At 50.8% G+C, this 27,350-nt stretch overlaps 1 protein-coding gene across 1 annotated transcript in view; it reads left to right on the forward strand.

Annotated features, from left to right (window-relative positions):
• The window catches only part of LMF1 (lipase maturation factor 1), a 138,898-nt gene that overhangs the window by 45,836 nt on the left and 65,712 nt on the right, over positions 1-27,350 (forward strand). Inside the window, exon 3 of the mRNA XM_064389860.1 lies at positions 10,657-10,722. Coding sequence (XP_064245930.1) covers positions 10,657-10,722 — 66 coding nt within the window. The remainder of the gene's footprint in view (positions 1-10,656; positions 10,723-27,350) is intronic.

Genomic DNA, 27,350 nt, shown 5'->3' on the forward strand with positions numbered 1-27,350 from the left:
TCCAAAGGAATTAAAAGGAACTTGGGCGTTGTGGCTTTTGGAATCCTGTGGGTAATTCCCAGCTTTCCCTGGATTTCTTCTCCTTTGTTTTTTTGCTTTTCCGAGCTGTCACTCTCTGCTCCGTGCTTCCAAACTGAAAAATTGCTGCAGAACTGTCCCGGTGCCAGAGGGAATTCCCAAGCAGCTTGTAAGGGAATCCATCAGGACCTGACACATCCCTGTTAAATCCAAGGCGTGGCAGAGGCGTTCTCCCATCAGCTCCATCTGCTTGGACCTTCCAGAACATCCCAAAACTTTAAAGGATCATCACTGTGGGAGGAGCTGTTGGGTTCTTTGGAATTTTGCCCTGGAATTTTTTCAGGGATCTCAGGGTGAAGGTTTTATTTGAGGCATTTTTTCACCAACAGGATCTGAACCAAATGTCAGCACATCCTGAGGGATGCAGGCTGGATCCCAGGATCTTGATGCTTCCTTGGATTCAGAGGATGCCTGGATGTGGCACTCAGGGCTCTGCTCTGGTTGGCAGTGTGGGGATTGGTCACGGGATGATGATCTTGGAGTTCTTTTCCAGCCTCAGTGATCCCAGGGTTCTGTGGTTCTCATCTGTGACGTGGATTGTTGAGTGAATCGACACCAAGTGTAGCCAAACATCCCCAATTTCCTTAAAAATTGATCTGATCACCAATTTGCTTCCTGCTTTCCTTCTAAACTGGGATCTGCCTGAGATTTTTTCCTGCAGATGTGTCTCATAAATTCTGAATTATGGGGCAGGCTGGATATGAAGGAGAACTCTGCTTCCCAAACATCTCTGTTCCCGTTATCCCTGCGCTGCTCTCAGCTTTGCCAGGAGAGCAATAACTCCTGATATTTTTGGGAAGAGACACATCCCTGTGTGCCTGGGACGCTGATATATCACCAACAGCCACGGGAGAGGAAAACATGGACAGGTCATTAAATGGAGACCCCCACAAGCGAGTGATTGATGGGATCTTTAATGTTTTGGGGCCCGAAGTCGTGTAGGATTTCTCCTGGGCTGGGGGAACAGCTCAGCAGGCAGTGGGGAGGAGAAGGATCCTCCTGGAGCCATGCACCTGCTCCCAGTGCATCTCTGGTTTCCTGCTGGGCTGGCCAGGAGCTCAGCACGTGCAGCAGGAGTTTCCCAGGGCTGGGATTGGCAGTGGTGCTGCTTTCTGCAGGAAGTTCGGCTTTCCCGCGTGGTTCTCCCTGGATTCTTTGGGCTGGTTGGGGTGAGGCTTTCCTTGGGAAATCCTCCAAGCAAGCAGCATTCCCTGGGGGCAGCAGGGCTTTCCTCCCCTTGTGCTGGGTGTTAGGGGAGCGTTTTGGGAATGTTCCTTGGGTGGGCGAGCTGGTGTCTCCTCCCCAGGTTCCCATCCCAGCGCTCTCCTGTTTTCCATGGTCCCTTCCTGGACCACGGGGCTGATTTCACTTGGCAGCCCCTTTTCCCTCCACTCAGTGTCTCGTATTTAGGATCTTTCTCCACGTGGAGCTCTGACAACCTGGGGCTTTGCAGTGAGCAGAGCTGCTCTGCTTTGGAGGAGGATGTTGCAGGAAAGGTTGGAACGAGGCGATCTTTAAGGTCTCTTCCAACACAAACCATTTCATGATTAGGGAGTTTTGCTGTTTCCTGGCTAAACCTCCTCCCGAAAAATCATGTCCAGACCTTGCTGTAGTGTGCACAGGAGCTGGCTGGGTTTGTTTAGGGAGAAGTGGGATAATCCCAGCAGTGGTGGGAGGCGAGGAGCTCAGGCAGGCGCTGCTGCCGGGGTTTGATTGGCAGCGAGTGCTGGGCTGAGCTCAAATATTGCTGCCTTTTTAAAAGGCATAATTACGTGATTCAATCTATATGTTTGATGTTCCTAATCATCCATTAGAGCAGGATGTAAAGAGGGATGCTTCCCAGGAACATGCCACAGAATAGGGGCTCTTTGTGTGAGCCAGCAGCTCGTTAGGCACTGAGTGATGCAAACACACATTTGCGGGGCTGCTTTCCCTCAGAAGAGCTCGGTGGCTTGATGGCTTCATCATTTTGTTTGTGACTCTCTGTCACTCGCATTTCCTGAGGCTTGGAAGATGCAGAGTATGGGCTTGTGATGCCATCAGAGTCACGAGGTGGGAGGCAGAGGTGTGTGCTGGAATTTCTGCCACTGCTCAGGCAAAGGGCTGAGAGGACACAGCCTCAACTTGCACCAGCAGGGTCAGATTAAATACTAGAATTATTTCTTTTTTCTCTGAAGGAATGGTCAGCATTGGAGTGAGTTGCCCAGGGAGGTGGTGAAGCCACCATGGAAGTGTTTGAGACATTGGATGTGGCACTTGGGGATGTGGTGGCCCTGGGTGGTCCTGGAGGTCTCTTCCAACCCGGATAATTCTGGGATTCCAACCACACAACACATTCTGTGCTAACCAAGCCACAGGGACTTCCCAAGAGGAGCAGCCCCACTGCAGCAGGGCCCTTGGCGTGGTGGCACTGAGGTATTTTGTCCCCACTGCCTGGGGACTCTGCAGTGCTCTCCAAGCCTTGTCCCTCTCTCCAGTATCACAAATATTTGATCCAGCAGGCAGAGTTGGTTTCCAGCTGCTCCATTCCCTCAGTGGTGGCTGGGTTTGGGGTGGTGTCAGCCCCTTCTCCCAGCCCCTTGCTGCAGGCTGGGGTCCTGAGGGAGCTCCTGGCAGCCCTTTTCCCAAAGAGCAGAGTTTAATAACCCTTGATTCCCAAAAAAATTGATTGGCTGGGATTTCTGCTTCCCTGGACCAGCATCTCCCTAGATCTCATGGATTCCCAAAGCCCATTCCCTCTGGTGCCAGCTCTGCCTGGAGCTTTTTGGGGAGCTTCTGACTGAATCCCCATCCTGTGCTTCCAAGGTGAGCCTTTCCCTCCCAGGGGAAAGAGTTTCTGCTTCATTTTTAGGTTGTTTTGGGGGTTTTTAGGGCAGCAGCCTTGCTCAGGAGCTCTCCATCAAATACACCTTGTGGCTAAAACCCCATTCAGCAAACATTAGTCCTGGGTTCGTCCTGCAAGGCCTGAGAGTAGATGACAACTTCATGGAGTCCATACATTGTGGGGAATTCCCTGCTGCAGGTGAGACCCACGTGCTGGGGGAGCCCAAATTCCTGCCCAGGGCTGCACTGGAGCTGATGAATTGCCAACAGCATCCTGGGGAAAGCTCCTTGTGCCCTGAAAGTCATCAGGGATTGTTAAAGTAAGCCATAAAAGAGAGTTTCTGTTTCTTCAGCAGGGCAGGGGCTGAGGGGCGTTGTGGGAGCTCAGAAATGTGAGAATTTGGTTGCCATCAACACCTGCCTGCAACTACAGCAGCACTGAGCACACCTGGAAGCTGCAGGAGCACGGGAATGGGGTCTCAGGGGGGTTTGGGAAGAGCCCTGGAGCAGCAGGTTCATCCTCCAGCCCTGCAGTGGGTGAGGGGGCAGTGCTGGGGGGCTTCTCCTGGTGTCTCTGCCCTGGGCTGGCTGCAGGAGCAGCATTCCCTGGGGTGGGAGCTCAGGCTGCATCCTGCCTTGGTTGGTGCTTGCTCGGTGTCCAGCAGCACTTCCCTGGAGCTCTCAGCCCTGCTGGGATGTGCCCATTATCCAGAGCACTCCTGGGTCACTTGTGATGATGTTCTGTACAAGGAATATCACCCTGGAATGGTTTGGCTTGGAAAGGATCTTAAAACTCACCCAGTTCTAACCCCAGCACCTTCCACTGTCACAGCCTGGCCTTGGACCCTCCCAGGGATGGGGCAGCCACAGGAAACAGGGAAAACAAGGAATAATTATCCCTGCTGGGGATGCACAGAGGATTTGGGGGAGCTTTGAGCATCAGGGGTGCAACAGCAGGCTGGAAAACTGGGAATAAACAGGGAATGGAGGTGGAGCTGTGCTCGCAGAGGATCCCAGCCATATGGAACGAGTTACCAGGGAAGGTGGCTGGGCCAGTGAGTGTGAGTCTGAGACATCTTGATTACTTTCTGCAGGAAAGGATTGAAGAGTGGAGTGAAAAACCAGGGAAACGGGATTTAAAGCACATTACCACTTTAATTTAAAAGTGCCCAAAGCAAGGAAATTCAGGTTTAAAGCTGCCAATCTCTGCCTGGCTGCTGCAGGTGTTGGGCTGGGAGGACTCCGGGGTCTGTGTCCAGATGGGTCCTGGGGCCATGAGGCCAATCCCAAACTTTGGGTTTGTCCCAGGAATGAGATCCTTTAGTAGGTGTGTTCTGTGATAATTTTGTTCTTTATGACAGAAATGTGTTTTTCTTTGATAATCTGCCCTGAGTGCAGTGCCCTGGACACCTTCTGTGTGTGATGCCCTTTGAAGTGCTGCAGGGTCTGGGATGGTCCCTCAGGAAGGGTTTTCTTCCCCCTTTAATCTCCCAGTTTGGAGAGCCCTTCCCAGGAGCTGCTCCCTCTGCTCCTCCCCACATCATTCACGAGGTCCTGAGGAGGAATTTAGGGGGAGTTTAGGGGAATTTAGGGAATTTTTGGGAAACCCAAGAGCATCTTTTCCACTTGGGATTTTTGACTTGGCCGTGCCTCCCCTTGCTTTGCTTCCTGTAAGCAAAATTTCTCTCTATTTTTTTTCCCACTTCCCAGATTTCCCTTTCTGTCAGAATGGCCCCCCCTTCCCAAATCCAGGCTCAGCCCCCTGAGCTGTTCAGGAACATCCTCGGAAGTGGCTGCAGAACAGAGGAGTTGGGAGCAGTTCTTGGCAGGCAGAGACTTAGAAAATAATTTCAGTCCTTTGCTGTTTCTAATCTACACAAGAGATATTTTCCCCTTTTGCAGGAGGATAAAAGATCATTTAAAGTGACAGTTTTGGGGAAAAAATAGTACAGAAAGAATTATAATAATCAATTCTTTTCCCCTTAAATTATCACCATTTTTTCCTGTGGATTTGTCCATCTTTCTGCGAGATGTCTTTTCACAAAAAAAAAGATCAATTCCTTCCAGATAATTTATACATCACTTGATATTTAATATGTTTTTAAACAGTTCTGAATTTTCTTTGCTGTTAAAAAATATTTCTTTTAACCCGCTGCAGCAAATCCTTTCAGAACCTTGCGGTTCGTGTGAAACTCTTGGTGTTCCTTGTTTTGTTTTTGCTTGGAGCCTGTTAAAAGTGTCAGGACGTGGGTGGCATTTGAAAGGTTACTGGAAAGGGTGGGGCTGTGATTAGCTAAGAAGGGAGATGAACTTTCTGGCAAAAATAAGGAAGACTTTGAAGCAAACAGAATCTGGATGCCTGCAGTAAAATGGAATCAAATAAAAGTTGGGATTGGGGCGATCCCGAGATGCAGGAGGGGGGAGCAGCAGCAGAATCCAGCGGATGTAGATGTCAGCCCGGTGACAGGCGTGCCCTGATCCTGGGCATTATGGCCCTGAAATGGAGAATAATTATTCTAATTTGTTTTATTACATTAGCGTGGGTAGGAGGGAAGAAAGGGAGCTTTCTTCGCTGCCTTTCTCATTATTCCTCGGCGAGCACGGCGGGGCCAGCTCCCGGCTCCCGCGCCGGCCCTTCATGGGAATTTTTGGAAAATGATGTCTGCAATGTTCTGACCTTTGCCGTCCCAGCTGCAGCCTCCTCCTCTCTGCAGGGATCCCACACTTGACTCCTTAGCAACCTCCTTTGTGCCTCTGATCTCTCTCCATTTCTCTGGTAATAGCCCTTGGCAGCGGGACTTGTTGTTCCTTGGTGGCTGGAAAAGGCAGGAGCCGCCGGTGCCAAGGGTTCTGCAGAATCCCTTTCACCCACTGCTCGCAGCGCTGCCCTCAGAGCCCCCCAGATGCTGCTGGTGGCTTCTCTGAGGGGCTTTTTGGGGGATTTGATGGAGGGAAACAGCAGCAAATCAAAGGAAGCAAAGTCAGCCCCAAGGAGTTCTCCAGCGGGGTTTCTGCCCCACTGCGGGGTTTTGTGGATGTGGTGGCTCTGGTTTGGCTCTGGGCAGGTTCCCCTGAGCTCCTTCAGGTCCCCCTGAGCTCCTTCAGGTCCCCCTGAGCTCCTTCAGGTTCTCCTGAGCTCCTTCAGGTCCCCCTGAGCTCCTTCAGGTCCCCCTGAGCTCCTTCAGGTCCATCTGAGCTCCTGCAGGTCCCCTCTGAGCTCCTGCAGGTCCCCCTGAGCTCCTGCAGGTCCACCTGAGCTCCTGCAGGTCCCTGTGAGCTCCTGCAGGTTCCCCTGGGCTTGTGCAGCTTCCCCTGAGCTCCTCAGGTCCCCCTGAGCTCCTGGGGCCACCTCGGAGCCCCTCTGTGCAGGAGGCAGCAGGCAGGTGGGGCACCTGGATCATGGCAGAATCATGGGGTGGAAAGGTCCCTCGTGGGCAGGGACACCTGCTGCTATCCCAGGTTACTCCAAGCTCCATCCAGCCTGTCCTCAAACCCTTTGAGGCATGGAGCATCCATCCAGCCTGTCCTCAAACCCTCCAGGGATGGAGCATCCATCCAGCCTGTCCTCAAACCCTTTGAGGCATGGAGCATCCATCCAGCTTTCCTCAAACCCTCCCAGACATGGAGCATCCATCCAGCCTGTCCTCAAACCGTTTGAGGGATGGAGCATCCATCCAGCCTGTCCTCAATCCTTCTGCTTGTCCTCAAACCCTCCAGGGATGGAGCACCCTCAAACCCCTCCAGGGATGGAGCATCCTCTCTTCTCATGGAAAGAGCAGCAGGAATGTGAATTCAGTGAGGTTGGTGGGAACATCAGGTGCAGCTCTGGTTGTCACCTTTGGCTTGCTGCTGTCACAGCTGTACCTGTGTCACCTGCTCCCTGTGGGACTTTCCCTGCAGAACAGAAAACCCAGGATCCAGCTCATCCTTCCTGCACCACGGACCTTGATCCATCAGCAGGGAGGGAGGTGGGGAAGGTCTGGAGTCCTGGGGCTCTGAGGGGTTTAGACCCCAGCTGAAGTTGGTCTCGTTGGATTCCCTGGATTTAGGTTCTCCAGGAGCCTCTTCCAGCCCTGCCCTATAATCCAGAAATGGTTTTATTTTTAGATTTCACCTTGGGAAGCTCCTTCCTCTCCCACGAGCTGGGGTGTAAATTTGTCTCAGAATACCCTGGTGAGGGTTTGGCTTTCACAGAGATGGTGAAACCACTTTTCCTGTGGGTAGCAGAGGTGGGAAGTGCACGGAGCTGGGATTCTCCCTGGAAGCTTTCCTTATTTATAGCAGGAGCAAAATGAAAATCTAGAATTTAGTTGGGAACTTTGGGTGGGTTTTTGCCCATCTTTTGTACAGCAAAAACACAGAAAGGTCTTTAAATTGACTCTAAATTTATAACGTGGGTGCCCCATTCCCCACCCTTCCCTCTGGAGCCGGGATCAATAGGGAATTTTGCAGACATAGCTTGAGTCACCAAGCTTTTGCTCAGCTTCCCGTGCTATTGGCCTGTCTGTACCATTTTTTTCAGAATTAATTTTGGGCTGAAAAAGTCTCAAAGAAGTGCTTTGTTCCTCCTTGACACTCACTCCAGGGAAAAAAGAAAAAAAGAAAAAAAAAAAAAAAAAAGAGGAGAAAAAGGAAAAAAAAAAGCCATGGAAAATCTGACATCTGCATTGTAGAGAAAAATCAATAGATAGGGAGGAATATAATTATCCCCCACTCCTGAAGGAATTTTTCAGATATTTTTTGGAACAGTGACTCATATGGGCTTAGGGCTTGAATGACATTTTAATTATTCTGGCTTTTTTTCGCTTTGAATCACCCAAGTACAGCAGGCTGGAAGGGGCACAGTTGGGCACAGCCATCACAGGAAGATGAAAGGGCAGGATTTGGTGTTGGAGCTGAGCTCTTCCCTCCCCTCAGGTGGGGGCTGGATCTCTAGTGGATCCCCCTGGATTCTGCTTTCCGTTATCCTGTAAATTTGGGAACGCTTCCCATGCTTTGGGAATGTTTTATTCCATATTCCAGAGCAGGGCTGGTGTGGGGGCAAAGTGATTAAACCCAGGAATTTTATTATCCTCCATTAAAGTAAATCTAGAAAAAAGGAAAATCCTAAATGTAATTTTCCTTCCTGTCAGAAATGCTGCTGGATTTAATTCCCCTTCATTAATTAGAGGAATTTGGAGTTTGGGGTTTTCCAGGTCCAGGCAGGTGCTGCATCTCCATCCTGCCCCCAGCTCCTCAGCCGTGCCCTGCAGGGAGCAAACCTGGCAGGGGAGCAGGAATTGAGCCCATATTTCATTCTGGAGCTTAATTCAATCCAGGGCCAACATTTTCTACTGCTCCTGCTGTAAATTCCTGTGACAAGGACCTCAAGTTCCCCTTTCCCAGGCCAGGAGCTCTCATTATCCCGAGGAGCCGGAGTGCCACCGGTGCCCGACCCCGTGTCCCTGCAGCCACCAGCCAGCAGTGGGAATTTAATAATCCCGGATTCGGAGCGAGGCCACGGAGGTGAAAGGGCCTCTGCTGGTTCACTTGGCCACCTGGCTGCTTGCCTTGAGCTCAGATTTAATTTGTATTCCTGAGAACTTCCCGATTTCCAGCAGCCCCCGGGATGTGCCGAGCTGCCGTGGGGTGCCTGGTGCTCGGAGATCTTTTCCAGCCTCAGCAGCTCCAGGATTCTGTGATTCTCCTTCTCCTTTCCTGTCTCTTCTCAGCAGAGCTGAAGCCTCAGCACGCAGAGATGTTTCTGTGCAGGTTTCTGATCCAAATCCTTGGGAAAACTGGAAAACTCAGGTGCCAGTGTGGGAGTGAGGTGGCCTCGAAGACAGCTCAGGGTAAAGCTGACTTGAAACCCCTTAATGATGAGAGTGGGAGTTTTTTGTGCTGCAAAAACGTCTTTGATATGAAGACTTTCCTGTTTGAAAGCTTCCTAGTAAACAAAAAGGGGTGAACTGCCTGAATGAGTCATTGCAGGCAAAATCGGGATTTTCAGAGCGCTGCTTTTCCCCATCCTTGTTTTAATTGGAGTTTTAATTATTCCTGCTGGATAACAGAGCTTGATAACAGCCCGGGGAAGGAGGAGGGAAGGTCATCAAGATAACTGTCCTGTTTTAATATTCCAGCATTCCTGCACAGAGCTTCCTCAGTGTGTGCTGGCCTGGCAGGGCTGGAGCTGCAGCACATCCTGCGAGATGCTATCACCAGATCCTGTAATTTTAGAAAAGCTTGGAGGGCAGGACAGCCTGGGGAGGGGAGGATGGAGTGGCTGCTGACAGTGACGGTGTCTTGTCCCTGCTCCAGAGGGATGGAGGGGATGTGCTGAATAAATCTCTGCAGATAAAACTGCTCTGCCATCCCAGAAATCCTGGGTGATATCGCTTTGCATCCCTTGTCTGCCAGGCAGGAGTTCTGCTCTACCCTGTGCTCTCAGCTGTCAGACAGACAGACACACAGCCTGGGAACTGGATATTTCCAAGGTCTGGACAGTTTTGGAAGGTCTTTAACTGGAATTTTGAATTTCTTTTGAGCTGCAAACGTGTTAAACTTTATTTAATGCTGCAAGCGAAGATTTGTTTTAGTGTGAGCAGCAAGGTTGGAGCAGAGGAGCCACTGTGCTCTCACTGTTCCAATTCTGGGAATTTAGATGGGATTCATAAATGCTGGAATCTCCTCCTCTGAGCTCAGATTTTAGCCCTGGAAGGTCACTGATCCCTTCCCTGCTGCAAATGTCAGGAAGCCTCAGGATGCTCCCAGACACTGGCAGGGTTTTTCTCCTGGGGAAGGCAGGACCATCACAATCAGGGCAATGGCAGAGGTAGGCAAATACCCCCTAATTGTATGCAGATGACAGAGCTGCTTCGGCCTTTTGACTAGTGAAGCTTTCCTCAATTTGGGATATTGTGATCCTAATCAGGGACCTCTCCCGGACATCAAAGCCAGCCTTGATTGCTCGGCTTCCTGCTCCAGCCCATCCCTGCCCAGGTGTCTTTCCTGCTCTGGCCGACTGATTCCTTTCTGCTCTTCATCTCCGAGGCAAGGAAATTCAATCCCAATATTGCTGCCAGCCCTGGAATGGACGCAGTGATTTGGAAATGTCCCCTCTCGTTGTTCTGAAGTCCCAGGGCAGGGGATACCTGCTGGCCCAGCCTCTAACCTGAGGTGGGGCAGAGCTGTCAGCAGTGCAGCCAGCTGTGTTTGGGGCTGGCAGCTTCCTTCCCCTGCCCCTCTTTTGTTTCTCTAATTATTTTAATTGCATCTCCGTGTCCCCATCCCTGCTCCGTGTCCCCATCCCCAGCTCTGTGGCTCTGCTCCCTTTTCCACAGGCAGCAGAGGTGGCTTTGCCCGAGGGAAGCAGTTGGGTTTGGGTGTTAAAATTGTGAATCTTGCTGGGTTTTGTCTGTTATCCCAGGGACAGAGCCTGGCTTTTCCTATTGCTGCTTCCCAGGGATGCTGGAAGCGATGCCAGGAGCCCTGGGCTGCTCAGACCTGAGCAAAGGCTCAGCTGTGCCTGAGGCTTCTTCCTGGAAGGGGAATTTGGCATATTCCACAAGGATTTATGTCAGATTTTCAGTAAGCAGGCAGTGGAATGAGTCAGATCCATTGTGTTCCCTTGGGAACCACGACTGGACCCGGGCTGTGGATGTGCCGTGGGTCTCCTTCAACCCCTGCAGTTTAACCACAGAAGTTGGCACCTTGAGACACAAACCAAAGCAAAATAAAATAATTGTGACAGTATTTTTGCCCTTTTTTTCCCCCCAGGGGCTGATTAAAATCCGAGGAGATCGCTGCTGGAGAGAGTTAACTTGCATGGATTATCACTACGAGGTGAGTGATGTGCTCACAAAACCTCATTTCTCTTGTCTGCTTTTCTTTTGTAAAACAATTTCCCCCAGCCTTTCCTCTCCTGCCAGGCAGCTCTCCATGTTTTCCCTCTTTATCCCAGCCTCTGGCACTCAGGCCATGTCCCTGTGCCAGCTGGGTGATGCTGTTTTTCCCAACCACAGTCCTAAAAGACCAATTTCTCTCCTTCCCTCCCCTCCCCATCGTGGATCCAGGAGCAAACCTGAGATTTACTAAGAACTTCCACTGTAAATCTGCTGCAGGGCAGGGAAAGGAGAACACAAAAAAGAGTTTTTTGTGGCGCTGTTCCTGCTTACACCCCCCAAAAGTGGCCATCTGACAGAATCAGAGCATCCCTGTGCTCTCCAACATGCAGAGAAGATCCTTGGCAGTTCAGAACTCCCTGGGTTTATCTTTTTGACATCTGTTGCAGTGATTATGTTGCATTTTGATTATAAATTGGGGTTTTGCTGGCTCTGGGTTCATCTCCTCTCTGGTTACAGAGGCAAAATTGGCTCCCCTTCTCACCTCTATTTTTGCATTTGAGTTTTATATAAATGGTGGTGAAAAGGAAAAAGCTGCATCCAGTGATGATCCCAGGGTGAGAAGCTCTGGGTTGGTGAAGGGAATGGTCCTGAAGGAATATTCCTTTCCCTGGATTCACCTCACAGCCCCTGCAAGTTATAATGTCTCTGCTCTGTGGCCATCAAATATTTGGGAATACAAGTCTGATGAGGAGGAGCTGGGGAAGGGGCTCAGCCTGCAGAAAAGGGGGATCAGGGGGAATTCCTGGCTCTGCACAGCTCCTGCCAGGAGGGGACAGCCAGGGGGGTCGGGCTGTGCTCCAGGGAACAGGGACAGGAGCAGAGGGAATGGCCTCAGGCTGGGCCACGGCAGGTTTAGATTGGATTTTTGGGAAAATTCCTTCCCTAAAAGGGTGGTCAGGCATTGGAAGGGCTGCTCAGGGCAGTGGTGGAGTCCCCATCCCTGGAGGTGACCAAAACCCACGTGGATGTGGCACTTGAGGACATGGTGATGAACATGGCTGGTGTTGCTGTTGTTGATGATCTCAAAGGGTTTTTCCAACTTTAACAATTCCATAACTTCATGAAATAAGATTTTGCAGGTCCAAAAAGCTCTTGTTTGCCTTCTCAGCTTTAAATCTCCTTTTCTGTGTCGCTCTGATTTACTTTCACTGGGGTTTTCCCCTCAGAGTGAGGCTGGGCCTGTCCAAAAGCTGCTGCTCCTTGGCTCCCACACAGCACCAAGGATCCAACTTCATCCCCAGCAAAACCTGGGATGAAAAACCCCCTTCAGTGCTGTCCTGTAATGCTGAGCATGGGGGTGGCTGCAGTAAATTATCCCCTTTTCCATGCACCTGGCAGCACTCGGGGAAAATGCAGCTCCGAGGCAGCCAGCGCTGACCCCAGCCCACAACAATCAGCCCCAATAATCCCAGCGCTCCCAAATCAATCCCAGCATCAGTCCTGGAGCCCAGAGGGATAATTGAGACCATTCCTGTCAGATCCATGAGGCAGGATCCCCAGCCTGTGCAAGTAATTGGGACCAGGGGCAGGGGGCAGATCTCGTTATCAATATCAATTATTTTAATCCCCACAAAAGAGGCTGCGAGAAAAGGAAAATGAAAGGGGCCAAGCTTTGTCCACCAGCAATAATGGAACAGAAATACCTAAAGGCTGGGATTCACCTGCTGATTCCAGCCAGAGGGAGGGAGAAAAGGGGGCAGCTGAAGGTACCTCTGGGAGGGAGGGAGGAGCTGGGAATGTGCTCGTAATTAGGATGATAAAAGTGAGGATTGGAGCAGGCTGGGGATGGATTTGGGCCAGATGGGTTGTGCTGAGATGTATGTTGGCCACCCCAGCTCTCCTGCTCCAGCACGAGCTGCATCCAAGATCTACATGGGCTCCTGTGCCAAGAGAATTAATGGAAACACATGGCCTCCATCCCTGCCTGGACTATTTATTTGTAGTAGGACCTGCAGCTCTGCCCGTGGAAAAGAACATTTCCACTTTTGTCAGGAGTTGTGGATGGGACAATCCAGTGTGTTGTGGTTAAATGGGTCATTTTCCTTTCCTCCTTCCCTTCTGGTGTGCAGGGCCTTCATGCCAGCCTTGCTGGGGCTCTGCTCCTCACTGAGGGCTCTCTGTGCCATTTGGAGCGGGGAATGGCATGCTTGGCACAGGAGAGGGATTTTCCTACCAGCCTGAGCCCCCTGGGTCCCTCAGGAGGAGATGGGCTCCAGGAAGTGTGGGAGAGAACTCAGGCTCTGCTGGAGCTGGAGAAGATTTTGCTGCAGCACTGAAAACTGCCTGGGCTAAAGCTCCGGGGATTAATGGTGCCTGTGGGTGCCAGGAGCCCCAGACTCTAATCCCAGCCTGGCAAGACACCACAAACAGGGAATTTCACCTCCTTCTCCCTGGATTTCTAAGCTGTCCAGGCCAGGGGCTCCAAGGTGAGCACGTGGGTTGCACCTGGAGTGGCTGTGGGATGGGATCCCAGTCCCTGTGGTGTCCTGGAGCTTCACGTGTCCACATCACCACATCCAAATGGACACACCTGGGTGGCTCCTGGCAGGAGAAGTCCTGGGATCTGCCATCCATGGGTTTATGTCTCCCTTTTTGCGGCTGCTGTTGTTTCACTGGGGTTGGAGGGCTCTTTGCCCTGCAAGAAATGCCAGGAGAAGGGAGTTTCCCCTCAGTGGAAGCTGTTCTGGTGCAGCTGCTGCAGGTGGAAGCTGCTCCGGGTCTCAGGTGTGCCTGGCATCAGGATTATTCAGATTTATCTGCTGTGCACACCAGGCTTGACAAATCCACGAGGATTTGTCCAGACTACAGTCTGGAGCTGGAATTCTGCTTCCATGGAGCCTCTGGCGTGGATCTCACAGTGCCTGGGACATCCATCCCACCCTGATGGGATCTCAGGGGAGCAGAGGCAGCCTCAGGTCCCTGCCTGTGCAAGGGGGGACGTGGCTGAGCGTGTCCCCTGTCCCTGCCTGCCCCACAGGGATCATTCCCAGAGCCCAGCAGCTCCATCCCACAGCCACTCGGGGAAAATCTGCCTTGGGAGGTTCTGAGACCCTTTCTGGAGCTCACAGGGCTGGGCTGGAGCTGCTTTCCAACCCCCTTGGAGGCACCAGGATTGGGGTGGGGATGGGGGAGCACCCACTCCCTCACCATTGCCTTGTTCCAGGCTTTATCTGGGAGTGCAGCCTGGCACAGGCACAGCAGAGCAAATCCCCTGGGGTGAGAGCCAGGAAAACCCCAGAGCCCTGCAGAGCTCCCTGTGCCCAGGGCTCCTGGCACAGAGCAGCTTTGGTGGCACAGGCCACCAAACATGGACATTTGTGACCCCAAATACTCCAGAAGGAGCCTTTGGATGCAGGTGGAAGTTTTGACAGAGCAATTCAGATAATCAAAGGGGTTTTGGGATGGGCAGGTCCTGCCTGGTCTCGTCTCTCCTGTCCCACTCGGGGTGGGATGCAATCCACTGATGCATTTTTCCTGCTGGCTGCCAAACTGCTGCTGCTGCTTTTTAATTCCAGACAGATATCTTGGAAAATTCAGCCACCAACTGGTGGGAACAGCTGTGGGAGCAGCTGCTGGGGCAGGAGCCCTGCTGGGCACCGAAGCCACGCCGAGGACACAGCCACGGGTCCCTCCTGAGGGACCTCAGTGACCTGTCCGAGGACAGGGGGACATGGAGGGGCTGGAGCGTGGCCAGGGAGGGGAATGGAGCCCCAGGAGGGGCTGAGGGAGCTGGGGAAGGGGCTCAGCCTGGAGAAAAGGGGGATCAGGGGGAATTTTTGGCTCTGCACAGCTCCTGACAGGAGGGGACAGCCCTGGGCGTCGGGCTGTGCTCCAGGGAACAGGGACAGGAGGAGAGGGAACGGCCCCAGGCTGGGCCAGGGCAGGTTTAGATTGGATTTTTGGGAAAATCCTTCCCTAAAAGGGTGGTCAGGCATTGGAAGGGCTGCTCAGGGCAGTGGTGGAGTCCCCATCCCTGGAGGTGACCAAAACCCACGTGGATGTGGCACTTGGGGACATGGGCCAGTGGTGACTGTGGTGCTGCTGGGAAGGGTTGGACTCGATTTCCTTAAAGGTCTTTTCCAACCTGAATTGATTTGAAGGCAAATGAATAAAAGGAAAGCAAAATAAAGCCAGCTCCTGGAGCACCAAGCCTTGGTCAGAGCTGGAAGTGAGGTCCAGGATTTGCTTTGCTCCTGCAGGAGCTCGGGATGGGTTGGTCACCACAAAGCAGCAAAGTCTGGAGGATTTCACTGAACTCTGCTGAATCCCAGCCCCAAAATGTCCCCGTTTGAGCTCCAAAAGTGTCGCTGCCGATGAGAAAAGCTTCGCTCTGTCCCCAAGACCCTGCACAGCCACAGAGGCCACTCCTGGAGGGGACAAATTGTCCCTAATTGTGTGGCAGTGCTGTTCCCAAGCAGAGGCTGTCAGTCAGAGCTCCAGCTCCTGGAGAAGCTCTGGATGGAGCACAATGGCTTTTGTGCCTAATTAGGCCTTGCTGACTGATAGCTGTGCTGATAAGGGCGATAAGGAAGCTCAAACTGCTCCTTAACTGCCTCTTCATTCCTTTTCTGCCTCCTCTCGCCTGGATTAGACCTCGTTAAGCTTTTCATCCAGCTTTTTCCGAGCCATTATGAAACGAAAAGTAAATAATATTTAGCAATCTGTTGGGATGAATCAGAAAATGAGCTGCTTTTATGAGCCCGGATGGCTCAGGGTGGGCTTCGTTCCAACAGTTTGCATGGCTGGAAGGGAAAATGTTCCTAGCAGGGAAAGCAGGTGCTCGGATTTCGTGCTGAAAATTCTAAAGTTGCAAATTCAGACGAGGGAAGCAGTGCTGAATTAAACAGAAAACAATAATTATTAAAGGAAGTCACCATGTAAATAATTTTGGGGATCTTTTTTGTTGGTAACATTAATAATTATATTATAAAATATTTATGGAGCATCCTAAGTTTACAGTGCTTGGACCCGTGCCAGGACCTCTGCACCCTCACAGGGAAGGATTCCTTCCTAAATGTAATTAAATGCAGAATAATTTGTGTCTCTGCTCCTTCCTTCGTGCAGAGTGTGAACTTGGAGGCTTTGCTGGTGGATTTTGCTGCTTCCAGCTCAGGGCTGTGTCTGAGCCTGGACGTGGGGAGATGTCCCAGATTTCCCCAGAAGTGATTGGAAGGGTTTGTGGAAGTCCAGCAGCCCCTGCCTGCTGGGCTGTGAGCTCAGGGCCACTTCTGAGAACTGACCATGGGATTTGGAACCTGGAGTGGGAAAATTCATCCTCTGGAAGCTGTGTTTCCATGAAAACAGGAGGCAGGCGAGCTGTGCTCCAGCTCTGCCCTCGTGGGACAGCTCTGTGCAGGAACCAAAGCTGCTGATGCTGAGTTCTGGGTAAGGAGAACAAGGAGGGAACAAAGTTCTGCCCATGGAGGGCTGTAAATGCAGTTTATTTCCATCTCCTGGGGCAAAAGCAAACTGCTCTTTGAGTCAAGGTGGCTGATACCAAAGGAAGAACACTCTGCTGCTCAGCTGCTTTATTTTTTTCCTTCCCATTTGGTCAGAAGTTTTGAGAACTGACCTTTCCAGGGGCAGAATTGCAAAACCACTTTGTCTTTATTCCCATCTCTCAAAGGGCTGTTTTGGGAGGATTGGAAGCTGAGGATTTGGGGCTCTCTGCTGGGTTTTGGGGAGGTCCATGAGGCTGGAGGAAGGGCCAAGGGCTGAGCTGGCCTAGGATCAAGGAAATAATGAGATCCATCATAGGGTAAGTGCTTGGAGCAATAATATTGGCAGATAAATGTCAGCAGGACATCAAAAGCTCATTAGGCTGTATTCTGGACTTTGTATGGGGCTCTGCAAGGAGAGCTTGATCTCAGAGAGCTTTCCAGATGGATCCCAGCTCTCTGACATGGATCCAGGGGATCTTTGAGTGCAGTTTGCTGGAAGGGTCTGTTATTCCCAAGGCTGGGTTGGCTCTGCTCTTCTGAAGCTGCCAATCACTTGAAAAAAGAGGAAAAAAACGCTTTAAGAGTGGGGTTTGGGCCTGGCTTGGAGGATCTGCCGTGCTGGGTTGGCACAGGTCGGGTTTGCTGGCAGAGGTTCAGGGATATCACCTCCAGCTGAGCCCTTCTGGGAAGGAGCCCTGGATTCCCAGGGTTTGGAAATGCTGTGGAAAGTGAGGGCTGAGTTCTCGGAGCCCTGAATCCCAGAAGTGAAACCATCCTGGTGGAGTTGCAGTTTGAGGAGACAGAATGAAAAATACTGACAGTGATGCCCAGTTAGGCCGGGTTTAAAAAGTGGGGAGGAATTCCGGGGCTTGAGCCCCTTGTGCTGGAAGGATGAGGGTGATTCACAACCCCAAAAGCAGATTTATGCAGGGATGAGGTGGGGGGTGTTTTATTCCAAGCAGAGCAGGCAGGGAAGCAGTTTTCCAGAGGCAGGTTCTGGTGGGAGCAGGACTTGGCTGGCAGGCAGGATCTGCCTCGCACACGGGTGGGAAGTGCAGTCCCAACACCCCCAAAGCAGCATCAGTTTTGTGTCCAGGGGGACCAGGATCCTGGCAGGGAATTCAGGAGAAAGGGGGAGCAGTGTCTGGGCAGAGAATTATCAAACTAAAAGGTGGAGCTGCAAATCAGCATCAGAAAACTGCCCCGGCTGCTTTGGACTGAGGAATTAGGAGAAATGGGATGGAGGAAGGTGCTGAGGGAGAAACTTCCCAAAGGAGAATCATGCAGGAACTTCTACATGGAGTGCCAGGGCACAGGGAATGGCTGCCCACTGCCAGAGAGCAGGGTTAGGTGGAGATTGGGAAGGAATTCCTGGCTGTGAGTGTGGGGTGGGGCTGGGATGGGATTCCCTGAGAAGCTCCTGGATCCTTGGAAGTGTCCAAGGCCAGGTTGCAGCAGCCTGGCACAGTGGAAGGTGTCCCTGCCCATGGCAGGGGTGGCACTGGATGAGCTTTAAGGTCCCTTCCAACCCAAACCATTCCAGAATTCCAAGTAAATTCTAAGTTCCAGTGATGATCCCACCCAGACACGGCTTCCATGGGCAGTGGAGCAGCAGGATTGGGGCAGGATTTCATTTCTCTCTTTGCTGTGCTTCAGATCTGCTTTTCTCTCTGCGATTCTCCACCAAAAGCATCTGTATTTACTCAAAACCACCTTGTGGGCTCCCTTTGCCACCCGAGCAGGTGGGTGCCACCTGCCCCTCGTGTCCCCTGCTGGTTCCCTCAGCTCTCCACGATTCCCAGCAATACCGGGATAAACCAGGGAAGGTTTCCTGGACATTTCCCCCCAAGGAGCTTTGTGTGGGGAGGGTTTGGGGTGTGGGATCAGCAGCAGAGCTGTCAGTCACACTGCGTTGGGAATATGCCAATCCCTTTCCAGCAGTAACACAATTCCTCTTCCTGGATTCTTTGCTGTTTTTCTTACGGATTTGTTTTAAGCCTGGTGAAAGCTTCCTGTACACCTATTGGATTTCATCTCTTCCTCACACTCTCCCACTGTTCCCAACTCGTTTACAGACCACCCAGGACCCTCCTCACTTCCCTTAAATATTCCCTTTTCCTCCCCCCTCCACGCATTTGCTCTGATTCAATCCTAATCAGATTAATCCTCACAACAGCCACTCCTGCAGCCCTCCCTGCTCTGCCCCTGCACGTGGCTCCTGCCCTCCCTGGGCTCCTCCAGGGGCAGGAATGTTGGATCCCATCACATCCCTGAGCTCCCAGGGCTCTGGGGAATAGTGCACTGCTCCTGCAACTGCAGGGCCCAGGAGGTTTGGCAGCTCAAGATAACACAGGCAAGGCTCTGGTAATTATTTAAATTATGGATTTCTGAGCCTGTTAATGGGGTGTTCTAAGAAATGTGCAGAGAGGAGGAAGGTGACAAATTTTGATGCTTTCTGGAAGACAGAAATGAGAGGGGGAAGTGGCACAAGAGCATTTTCCAGTCTTTAGAATTAACATGGAATGGTTTGGGGTGGAAGGGACCTTGAAGCCCATTCAGTTCCAAACCTCTTCCACTGTCCCAGGGTGCTGCAGCCTGGCCTTGGACACTTCCAGGGATCCAGGGGCAGCCACAGCTTCTCAGGGAATCTGGGATCTCCCCACCCTCTCAGGGAAGGACTTTTTACAGGTCTGGTTTCATTGTGCTTTAGGGAACAGAAGGGCCCAGGGGTCTCCTGGGGTGGTGTTGGCAAATCCTTGGTGGCTACAAAGGTGTCTTGGTCCTCATCCTCCAGTCTGAGACCTTGGGTCCTCCAGATCTTGTCCAGATCCCTCATCCTGATGGATCCACCTCTGGATTCTCCCAATTGGAACATATGGATCCACCTCTGGATTCTCCCAATGGTCAGAACTGATCCCCATGGCCATGAGTGGAGTCATTTCCTCTCATCCTTCCTGGCACTTAGGGACCTTAAATAATCTTTTTAGGGACATTAAATAATCTCTTTCCTGGTCTCCTCCTCAGCAGGTGCAGTTTCAGGAGAGTCATTTTCCCATCCATTCCCACCTTTCTCAGTGTTTGAAGGGAATTTTCCCTCATTCCAGGGAGAGTCATTTTCCCCATCCATTCCCACCTTTCTCAGTGTTTGAAGGGAATTTTCCCTCACTCCAGGTCCCTTGCCTCAGGTCTGCTGGAGGAGCTGCATTCCCAGTGGTGCACAGGGGTGCACATCCCTCCTTTTCCTCCTCCAGTCTCTCTTTGGGATTTTCTTTTGGGAATAAATGTAATGAGCAGTCCCAGTTCTCTGGGTAACATTCCTGGCACAGATTCCAGAGCAGCTGGAATGGCTGCCCCATCCCTGGCAGTGTCCAAGGCCAGGCTGGAGTTTGGAACAGCCTGGGACAGTGGAAGGTGTTGGGGTTGGAACTGGAGGAGTTTAAGGCCCTTTCCAGCCCAAATCATTCCATGATAATATTTTTTTGTCATGCACCAAAGGTTTTAAGCTCAGCTGGAATTTTTATTCCCCCAGAATAAAACAGGGGCAGGCCCAGAGAAAATCCCACCATGGACAGAACTTTAAAAATAGCCAAGCCCTTCCCTTTATCTGCATGGCTCCAATTTCCAGGTAATTTCTGCCGTACAATTCCCATATTTCTCCATACAATTCCTGTGGTTTCATCCTCTCCATGTGGGACATGCATTGACTGAAGTGCAGCTCAGAGGTTGTGTCACTTCAGTGATCAGCTCCGATGGCCCGAGCCAATTCCCAGGCACTTTTCCTTCCTTCCCAGAGATCAGGAAGAATTCCACATATTTCTCCAGGTTTTTTCCATCTTCTGAGTACTCCAGCTCTCACAGCAAGCTCTTGTAGCTCTGGAAAAAGAACAATCCAGGGCTGGGGGGTGCAGGAACGAGTTAATTTGAAGTCTCTGCCGTGGTGTTTTGCTCCAAAGTCGTGTGCGCCAAACTGACCTTTCATCTTGGAATATAAATCACTTTCCAGTCCTATTATTTCTAAAATCCTACAGGCTTGCGAATGCACAAAAGGAGCCTTTGTCTCTTATTAATTTAATTTATAGGTTAAAGTTTCAAATCAGTGGCAAGCACCAGCTGATTTACTGTGCACTGCAGGAATTGCTGTTCTGGGAAGCGCAGCGTTTGCTCCAAACGGGGATGTGTAATTAGGAGCTTCTCTAATTAGATATAATGTCAGATAATTTGCTTATCGTTTTTGGAATGCATTCTCCAGAAAAGCTGGGGGGGGAACTCAGGGTGGATTAGCTCTTTCAAGCCTAAAAACTCCCCTGATCAGTAAAATTGTGCGTGGAACCATCCAGTCATCTCCTGTGTGATGTCATCTGTGCTGCAACAAAAACCAGCCACTCTGGGGATAAAATCCACATAAAAGCAGGAGCCTTTTCCCACCAGTTTAAAACAGGATGCCCTTTCCTGTTTGTTTTGGTTTTTTGTTTGGGTTTTTTTTTTAATTTTGAATTTTTAATTATTTTGAATCGATTAAATCCCTGTGTGGAGTCACATTGATTTCTATTCCCAGCCTTAGGAGTATTCCCATTTTCAGACCCATTTCTTCCATTTCCTGGGATTTCTAGTTATGGAATTTTATAAGCAAGAATTTTAGTCTGCCTCCACATAGCTCAAGACAAATAAAACTTTTTCCTAACCCTGCTGTCATTCCCCATTCCAGAGGAAAAAGCTTTGACTCCTCCAAGCTCTCTCCAGAGGCTTTTCCCTCTTGACCAATTCACACGGAAAACAGGGATTGTGACTTGCTGTCCTTGCCAAGGTCATGGAAATATCTGTATTAAAAATGGCATTTCTGTTCCTCCTTCCCTGTGAAGGTGGGATCTCACCTGAGCAGGGCAGGGGGGGTAAAACCCCCTCCCTGATCCCTGTCACCTGCTGAGGGTGTCCCCAGGGAGGTGGCTCTGTCCAAACCCCCTCCCTGATCCCTGTCACCTGCAGAAGGTGTCCCCAGGGAGGTGGCTCTGTGCAGAACCCCTCCCTGATCCCTGTCACCTGCTGAGGGTGTCCCCAGGGAGGTGGCATCCCTCAGGGTTGGTAAATCCTTGGGGCAGGAGTTGCCATGAGCAGTTTGTGAGCAGCCCACAATGGAAATCATGGGATGTGTTATCCTTGGCCCCGAGGCAGAGAGGGGATGTTTTAATTCCAGGAGTTAATTACAATTTGAGCAGCCCGTGGGAGCTTGGCAGGTGATGTGAGACCCCGTCCTGCTCTGATCTCAGCTGAAGGGCTGGGAAGAGCAGCAGGAGCAGGCTGGGAATGTTTCTGGGCTCTTTGTGTTGCTCTTTAATGATTTTTAGTGTAGGTGCCACACTTTTAAGTTACTAAAAATCATCACAAAGGGTTTTTCCAGCAGCTCCAGCAGGAGTTCCCCGTGGGCAGGGGGGATCCTGAGGTGCCTCCCTTCCCTCTCCCTCAGCAGCCGTGTTGGTAAACAGAGCTGATGGCCACTTGGCTCCCTTTGAGCCGTGAACCTGAACTCCCTGAGTGCACAGGGATTGACAGGAGGGCCTGGCAGCCAAGGGAGCTCCAGGAGCTCTTTGCTGTGCCAGGAGAAGGGGAAGGGTAATTCAGGCACAGCCATCAAAGGCGGCTCTCAGAGCCAGTCCAACCTGCCTTTCCTCATGAAACTTTGGGTTTGTGCTGCACACAGGAGCTGCATTTGGGACTTGCAGAGATTAAAGTTCAGGTGCTGGTGCCTCTCCAGATTCCTGCACCCCACATGCAGGGACACTTCCACTGTGCCAGGTGCTCCCAGCCCCATCCAGCCTGGCCTGGGCACTGCCAGGGATGCAGGGGCAGCCCCAGCTGCTCTGGGCACCTGTGCCAGGGCCTGCCCACCCTCCCAGCCAGCAATTCCTGCTCAATATCCCATCCATCCCTGCCCTCTGGAAGTTTAAACCCATTTATCCCTGGCTTTGCCCTGTTCAGTGTCTGTATTTGTATCCTGTAGGAGTTTTTGGGTCTCGCTCTCCTTCCAAGCTGGAAGAACTGAAGAGTGACCCAGGGGAGCAGGGATTTCCTCCACTCCTGGCTCAGCACCATCTCCTGTTTATCCTCCAGGGATGAATCCAGATTTCCTGTCCTGTGCTTTGCCAGGGGCTCCTGCCAGGCTGCAGCATCTCCCTCCCAGAGCCCTTTTTTGGGCAAGAATCCAGGATTTTAGTGGGATTGCCTCAGCATCCCCCATGGAGTGGCTTTCACTGCCAGTCAGGATGTTCCTAACTTCTCCTGGGTGTCTGATGTTTGCTCTCCTCCAGGGTTTATCTGTCACCTGCAGGTGGTGACCAAAACAGGGTGAAATCCTTTGGTTTTTAATTCAAATATAGGCAGATCCTCATGGAGAATCTCAGGTTTGCCTTTCCCTGAGTTGTCCCAGGAGCTCCTTGGCACATCCAGGAGCCTTTTATTGCATTTTTGGCCCCATTCCCTGCAGTGATGGAGCAGTCCTTGTGGTTTTTGTGGCAGGAGAGCCCTTTGTAGGGTGTGCTCTGACATTCCTGGACTAAACCCCTAAATGTCCATACTCTGATGATTTCCCTGGAGATTTTGAGTCCACTTCCTTTTTCAGGGCCTGCTGGAGATTCCAGGCAGGAATTTTTATCCTGGAATAGTGGATGAAATGATTTAAATTTGTTTCTCCTGCTGTTACACAAGAGCTGCCTTTGATCCCAAAAAACATAATTTACTTTTTTAGATCTCCTCCTTCTCTTACTCTGGTCCTTCCTCCCTCCATGGATCTCGTTGCCATTTCCCAAGTCCTGGTTTCCTGGAGATGATCCCCACTTTTCCAGCTGGCAGATTTGAGCCCAAGGTGATGCCAGACCTTGGGTTTCTGTCCTGCACTTTGTGCTATGACTTGGGAAAAGGAAAATCAAATCCCAGGAGCTGGGTTTGGGTGTGGAACCAGGAATTTCCACAATGCCTGATGTGGTCATGAAGGTGCCAGCCCATGGGAATATTGGATTTTTATCCAAATATTTGACTTTTATCCTAAATTTGCTCTCCTAAAAGCATCTTGGGAAGAATTCCTTGCTGAGAAATTTTCTTCATCCCAGTTCTGAGCGTGCCATGGGTGTGTCAGAGTTACAGGTGCCAGTGGCAGTAATTAATTCATTATTTAATATTCCACCTTTTTAATGGTTTTGTGGCTTTGGAAAGCCCCAAAACCATTAAAAATTAAAAACCACCCAGAGTTCCAGGATTCCTGATTTTTGTCATTGTAACCCATTAGGAAAACTTGCTGCAGGATTTGCTTTACCTGTTGAAAGAATTTATTATAGAAGATATTGAGAGCTTTGTCCTGTTTTGTTTAGAGGTTTCATGGGATAAATCACATCCATGTTCCAGGACCACGGATGTGTGGCTGTGACAGCAGCTGGTTTTGATAAACTCCAAAATGTCCCTCTCAAGTAAACTGAACACAAATTTCACCAAGCAATTCCACATCGGCCTTTTCCTTCCCTTCCTTTCCATCCAAGCTGGAATTTGATTTTATTGCTTGAGATTTAGCAGAAATGTAATACTTTATCTCCTTGTGAACCATCCCTCCCAGGCCCAGCATTCCTCTGGCTGGATTTGGGCTTCCAAGCACGGCTGATGTTTTGCCAAATTGAAGTTGCTCCGTGCCCGAATTTCGGGGATGGTTTAAACTTTTGAAGTTTGCCCAAAAATGTGCTTTATGTTGAGTTGTCTGGCAGGAGAGGCCTCTCCTTTTCCATCTTTCATTTAAAGCAGCCTTTGGAGAGCCCAAAAACATCAGGAGTTGCCTCTTCCCAAATTCCAGGCCGGGCATGCAGTGGGATCTGCTCATTCCATAGGGATCCAAGGCTTATCTTTATGGGAGGAAAAGAATTCCGAGGCTCTTTGTGGTTCCCAGCTGAGCATTCCCTCTGCTCCACAGTGGGGTATTCCCCCTTTTCCAGTGACAGGAATTCCATCAGCAGCTCTGGAGTCACAAACCCTCCCGTGTGGGAGAGCTGTGACAGCCCAGCACAGGGTTTTTATGGATGTTGGTGCACAAAATCTCAGGATCTTGGGGTTAAAACCAAATCTTTGTTGCTGGAGAGGGAAAACCTGGTACAGGTGGGAGGGGACAGGGCTTGGAGGGGGTGTGGGAGGCTGAAATCCCAAAAATACTGAGGTGCCACGGAGCTGATGCCACTGGAAGCGTGGTGGGGCAAGGACGTTGATGTGGGATGAGGAGGAGAAGGATGAAGAGCTGGAGGAACCAGGAATTTCATCTCTCGTGGCTTTGGCACAGTGTGTCCACGAGGGAGAAAGAGCTGGGAAGGTGTTGGGGCTGTCAGAGCCTTCAGGAGCTCCTGCTGGGTGGGATCAGATCCCAGAGGATCCTTGATGCCTTGAGAGGCTGCCTGGAGCAGAGCTGGGCAGAGCTAAAGGAATAAAATAGGGATTTATTAAAAGGCCTCAAGGGATACACCTTGGGCAGAGTTAAAGGAATAAAGCAGGGATTTATTAAAAGGCCTCAAGGAATACACCTTGGGCAGAGTTAAAGGAATAAAGCAGGGATTTATTAAAAGTCCTCAAAGGATACACCTTGGGCAGCACAAGAGCCTGGCTGTGCTACCCCCAAGATGGACAATGGGTCAGGAGTTTTCACACTTTTACAAGTTTAGATCCATTTCCACACTGGGGTTCAGTGTCCAATTCCAGCTCAGGTGATGCAGTCCCATCCTCCCAGACTGCTCTCCTCCATTCCCTGTTTGCACTTTTTGGGCTGAAGCTGCAGTGGTGTCCTTGGTTCTGGGGCTGGCAAAGGATTGTTCTGTGTGCCTGAGCTGTGAGGAGAGCTGCTGACACTTTGTGTGGAGTTCAGAGTTCTGTACCAATGTAATCCAGAATCTAGAAAATGTGAAAGCTCAAACTTAAAACACCAGAGCTGCTCCTGCAGAGCCCCTGGCTCAGGCTGGCTCTGGCAGAGCCCTCCCAGCACTGGAGCATCCCAAACCCTCCCTCTGGGACAGGGAAAGGCCTCTGCTGGTTCTTACTGAGCTAAACCAGGGATTTGTGGACAACTGGCTGCTTCTCAGTTTCTTGGGAGGTTTCATGTTGGTCTTCTCCTTGGAAGGAGCTTCTGGATTGCAGAAGTTGGTTTGTGAGAGGCAAACCCTGCTCCGGCAACAGTCAAACCTTGAATTTATTTGATTTTACCCAACATGCTTGATCCTGGTCCTTTAGACACCACCCCATGGAATTCCCCCCGGATGTTCAAGCTGTGGACACAAACTTTTGCCTTCAGGGTTTCTTTCCAGCCCCAGGGTGCTCAGGGAATGTCCTTTGTTCCTTTAAATTGAAACGGGGCCGTTTCTGTGGCCGTGGGAGGCCTGGGGTGGGTGGAAGAATGTCCCCATTATTCCCTGAGCCCTGTGGCTGCTCCGTGTCCTTTGCAGGGGCAGGAGGAGGAGGGAACAAGAGCTTCACCCCAAAGTTACCGAGGTGCTGTCACATTTTTGGGGATTTTGGCTCTGCTGTGATGGCCCCCAGCTCCCCATGGGCAGGCTGGCAGCAGCTCTGACCCTGTTGGGTTTGGTGAATTATTTTCATGTGGAAATCTGTGTTGGGGTGTAGAAACAACAGCTTTTCCCTTTCCAGTTAAAAAAAGAAACAACCCACAGTGTTGTTTATTCCTGTGGTTTTTGTCCAGGAACTCTGGGCATCTCCTGCCCAAACGCAGTGGCTGAGGCAGCAAATATTTTGTAATAAAACAGGATTTTTTTCTGCTTTGTTATCTGAATTAATTCCATTTTTAGCGCTTTTCCATTTTCCACTTGCATTTCCGTTGCCTGGAGGATTTGGATGGATATTCCAGTGGAAAGTGTCTGTGCCTGTGGAAAGGGGCTGGAATGGGATGAGCTTTAACCATTCCAACCAAAGCATCCCATGATTTGTGCGATGTCCTGGGGCTGGCACGGGGATGATCCGATTAGGGATGAGTGCTGGGACTCCCAAAGGCAGGACAAGCCTTTCCACGTGGGATGAGCTGGCAGGAAAGCCATTGTAAAGCCGTTGTAAAGCCATTGTAAGGCCATTGTAAAGCCATTAAAGGTGTCACGCTTCTTATCTGCTTTTTGTTTATTAAAAAAAAAAAAAAAAAAGTGGGGGTGAAAAGAAGGAGGCTACAAATAAAGCTGTGTCACGAGATCCCCCTGGTAATTGAGGGGCCGAAATTAATTAGGCATGGTGAATGTTCTGCATGGCTCCCTCTCCCTCGGAAGAAGGAGCCCTTTGTGCATCCCAGCCAAAGGCAGGAGCTGCACATGGAATACCTGAGGGCATCACGGGGCCTTCTCCTCCCTCTCCTCTTTTCACACTCCTCCTCCCCGCTCCCTGCCTGTCCTTTCACATTCTTTGGGTTTGGCAGGATTTCCTGACAGCTCTTTTTAGCGTGGTTTCCTCTCCTGCTCCCTCCTAAAGCCTCCCCAGCGGTGCAGTCACCCCTCTTGGAGGTCCAGATATATCCCGGAGTGATAACGCTGGGATTTTTTTTTTTATCAAGTCTGTGGTTGGGCAGGCTCAGCACTCCTGGAGGGTTTTCACCTCCAGGGTGGTGCCCAGGTGTTGGCAGGCTCAGGTGGAGCTGGTGGCTCTCAGCACAGGCTGGGATTGTTGGCACCACCAGCAGTTGGATTTGATGGTCCTCGTGGGTCCCTTCCAGCTTTCAGGAGATTTTAGGGTTCTGTTTGTGCTTCTCTCCTGTGCTGCTTAACTTGGGGTTTATTGGTTTTTCTTTAGATTTGCTTTTTGTAGTCAATTCAGTCTTTTTTCTCTAAGGATTTCCACTGTTCTGCTCTTTATCTGCTGACTGAGCTCTGGTGCTGCTGGACCAGCTCTGGATGTCTCTAGAATTAGCATTTTCTGCCATTTTATTTTTGAGTTCTCTTGTATTTCTCTTCATGGCAATCTCAAGCTTACAGACAGTGGCTGTTACACACAGTTGTATATAGAATTTATATCCAGTGGGATAAATCTAGTGGGATAAATCCAATGGGATAAATCCAGTGGGATAAATCTAGTGGGATAAATGCAGTGGGATAAATCCAGTGGGATAAATCTAGTGGGA

The sequence above is a fragment of the Passer domesticus genome, chromosome 15 (assembly GCF_036417665.1).
Source record: "Passer domesticus isolate bPasDom1 chromosome 15, bPasDom1.hap1, whole genome shotgun sequence".
In the NCBI taxonomy this organism is placed as follows: domain Eukaryota; kingdom Metazoa; phylum Chordata; class Aves; order Passeriformes; family Passeridae; genus Passer; species Passer domesticus.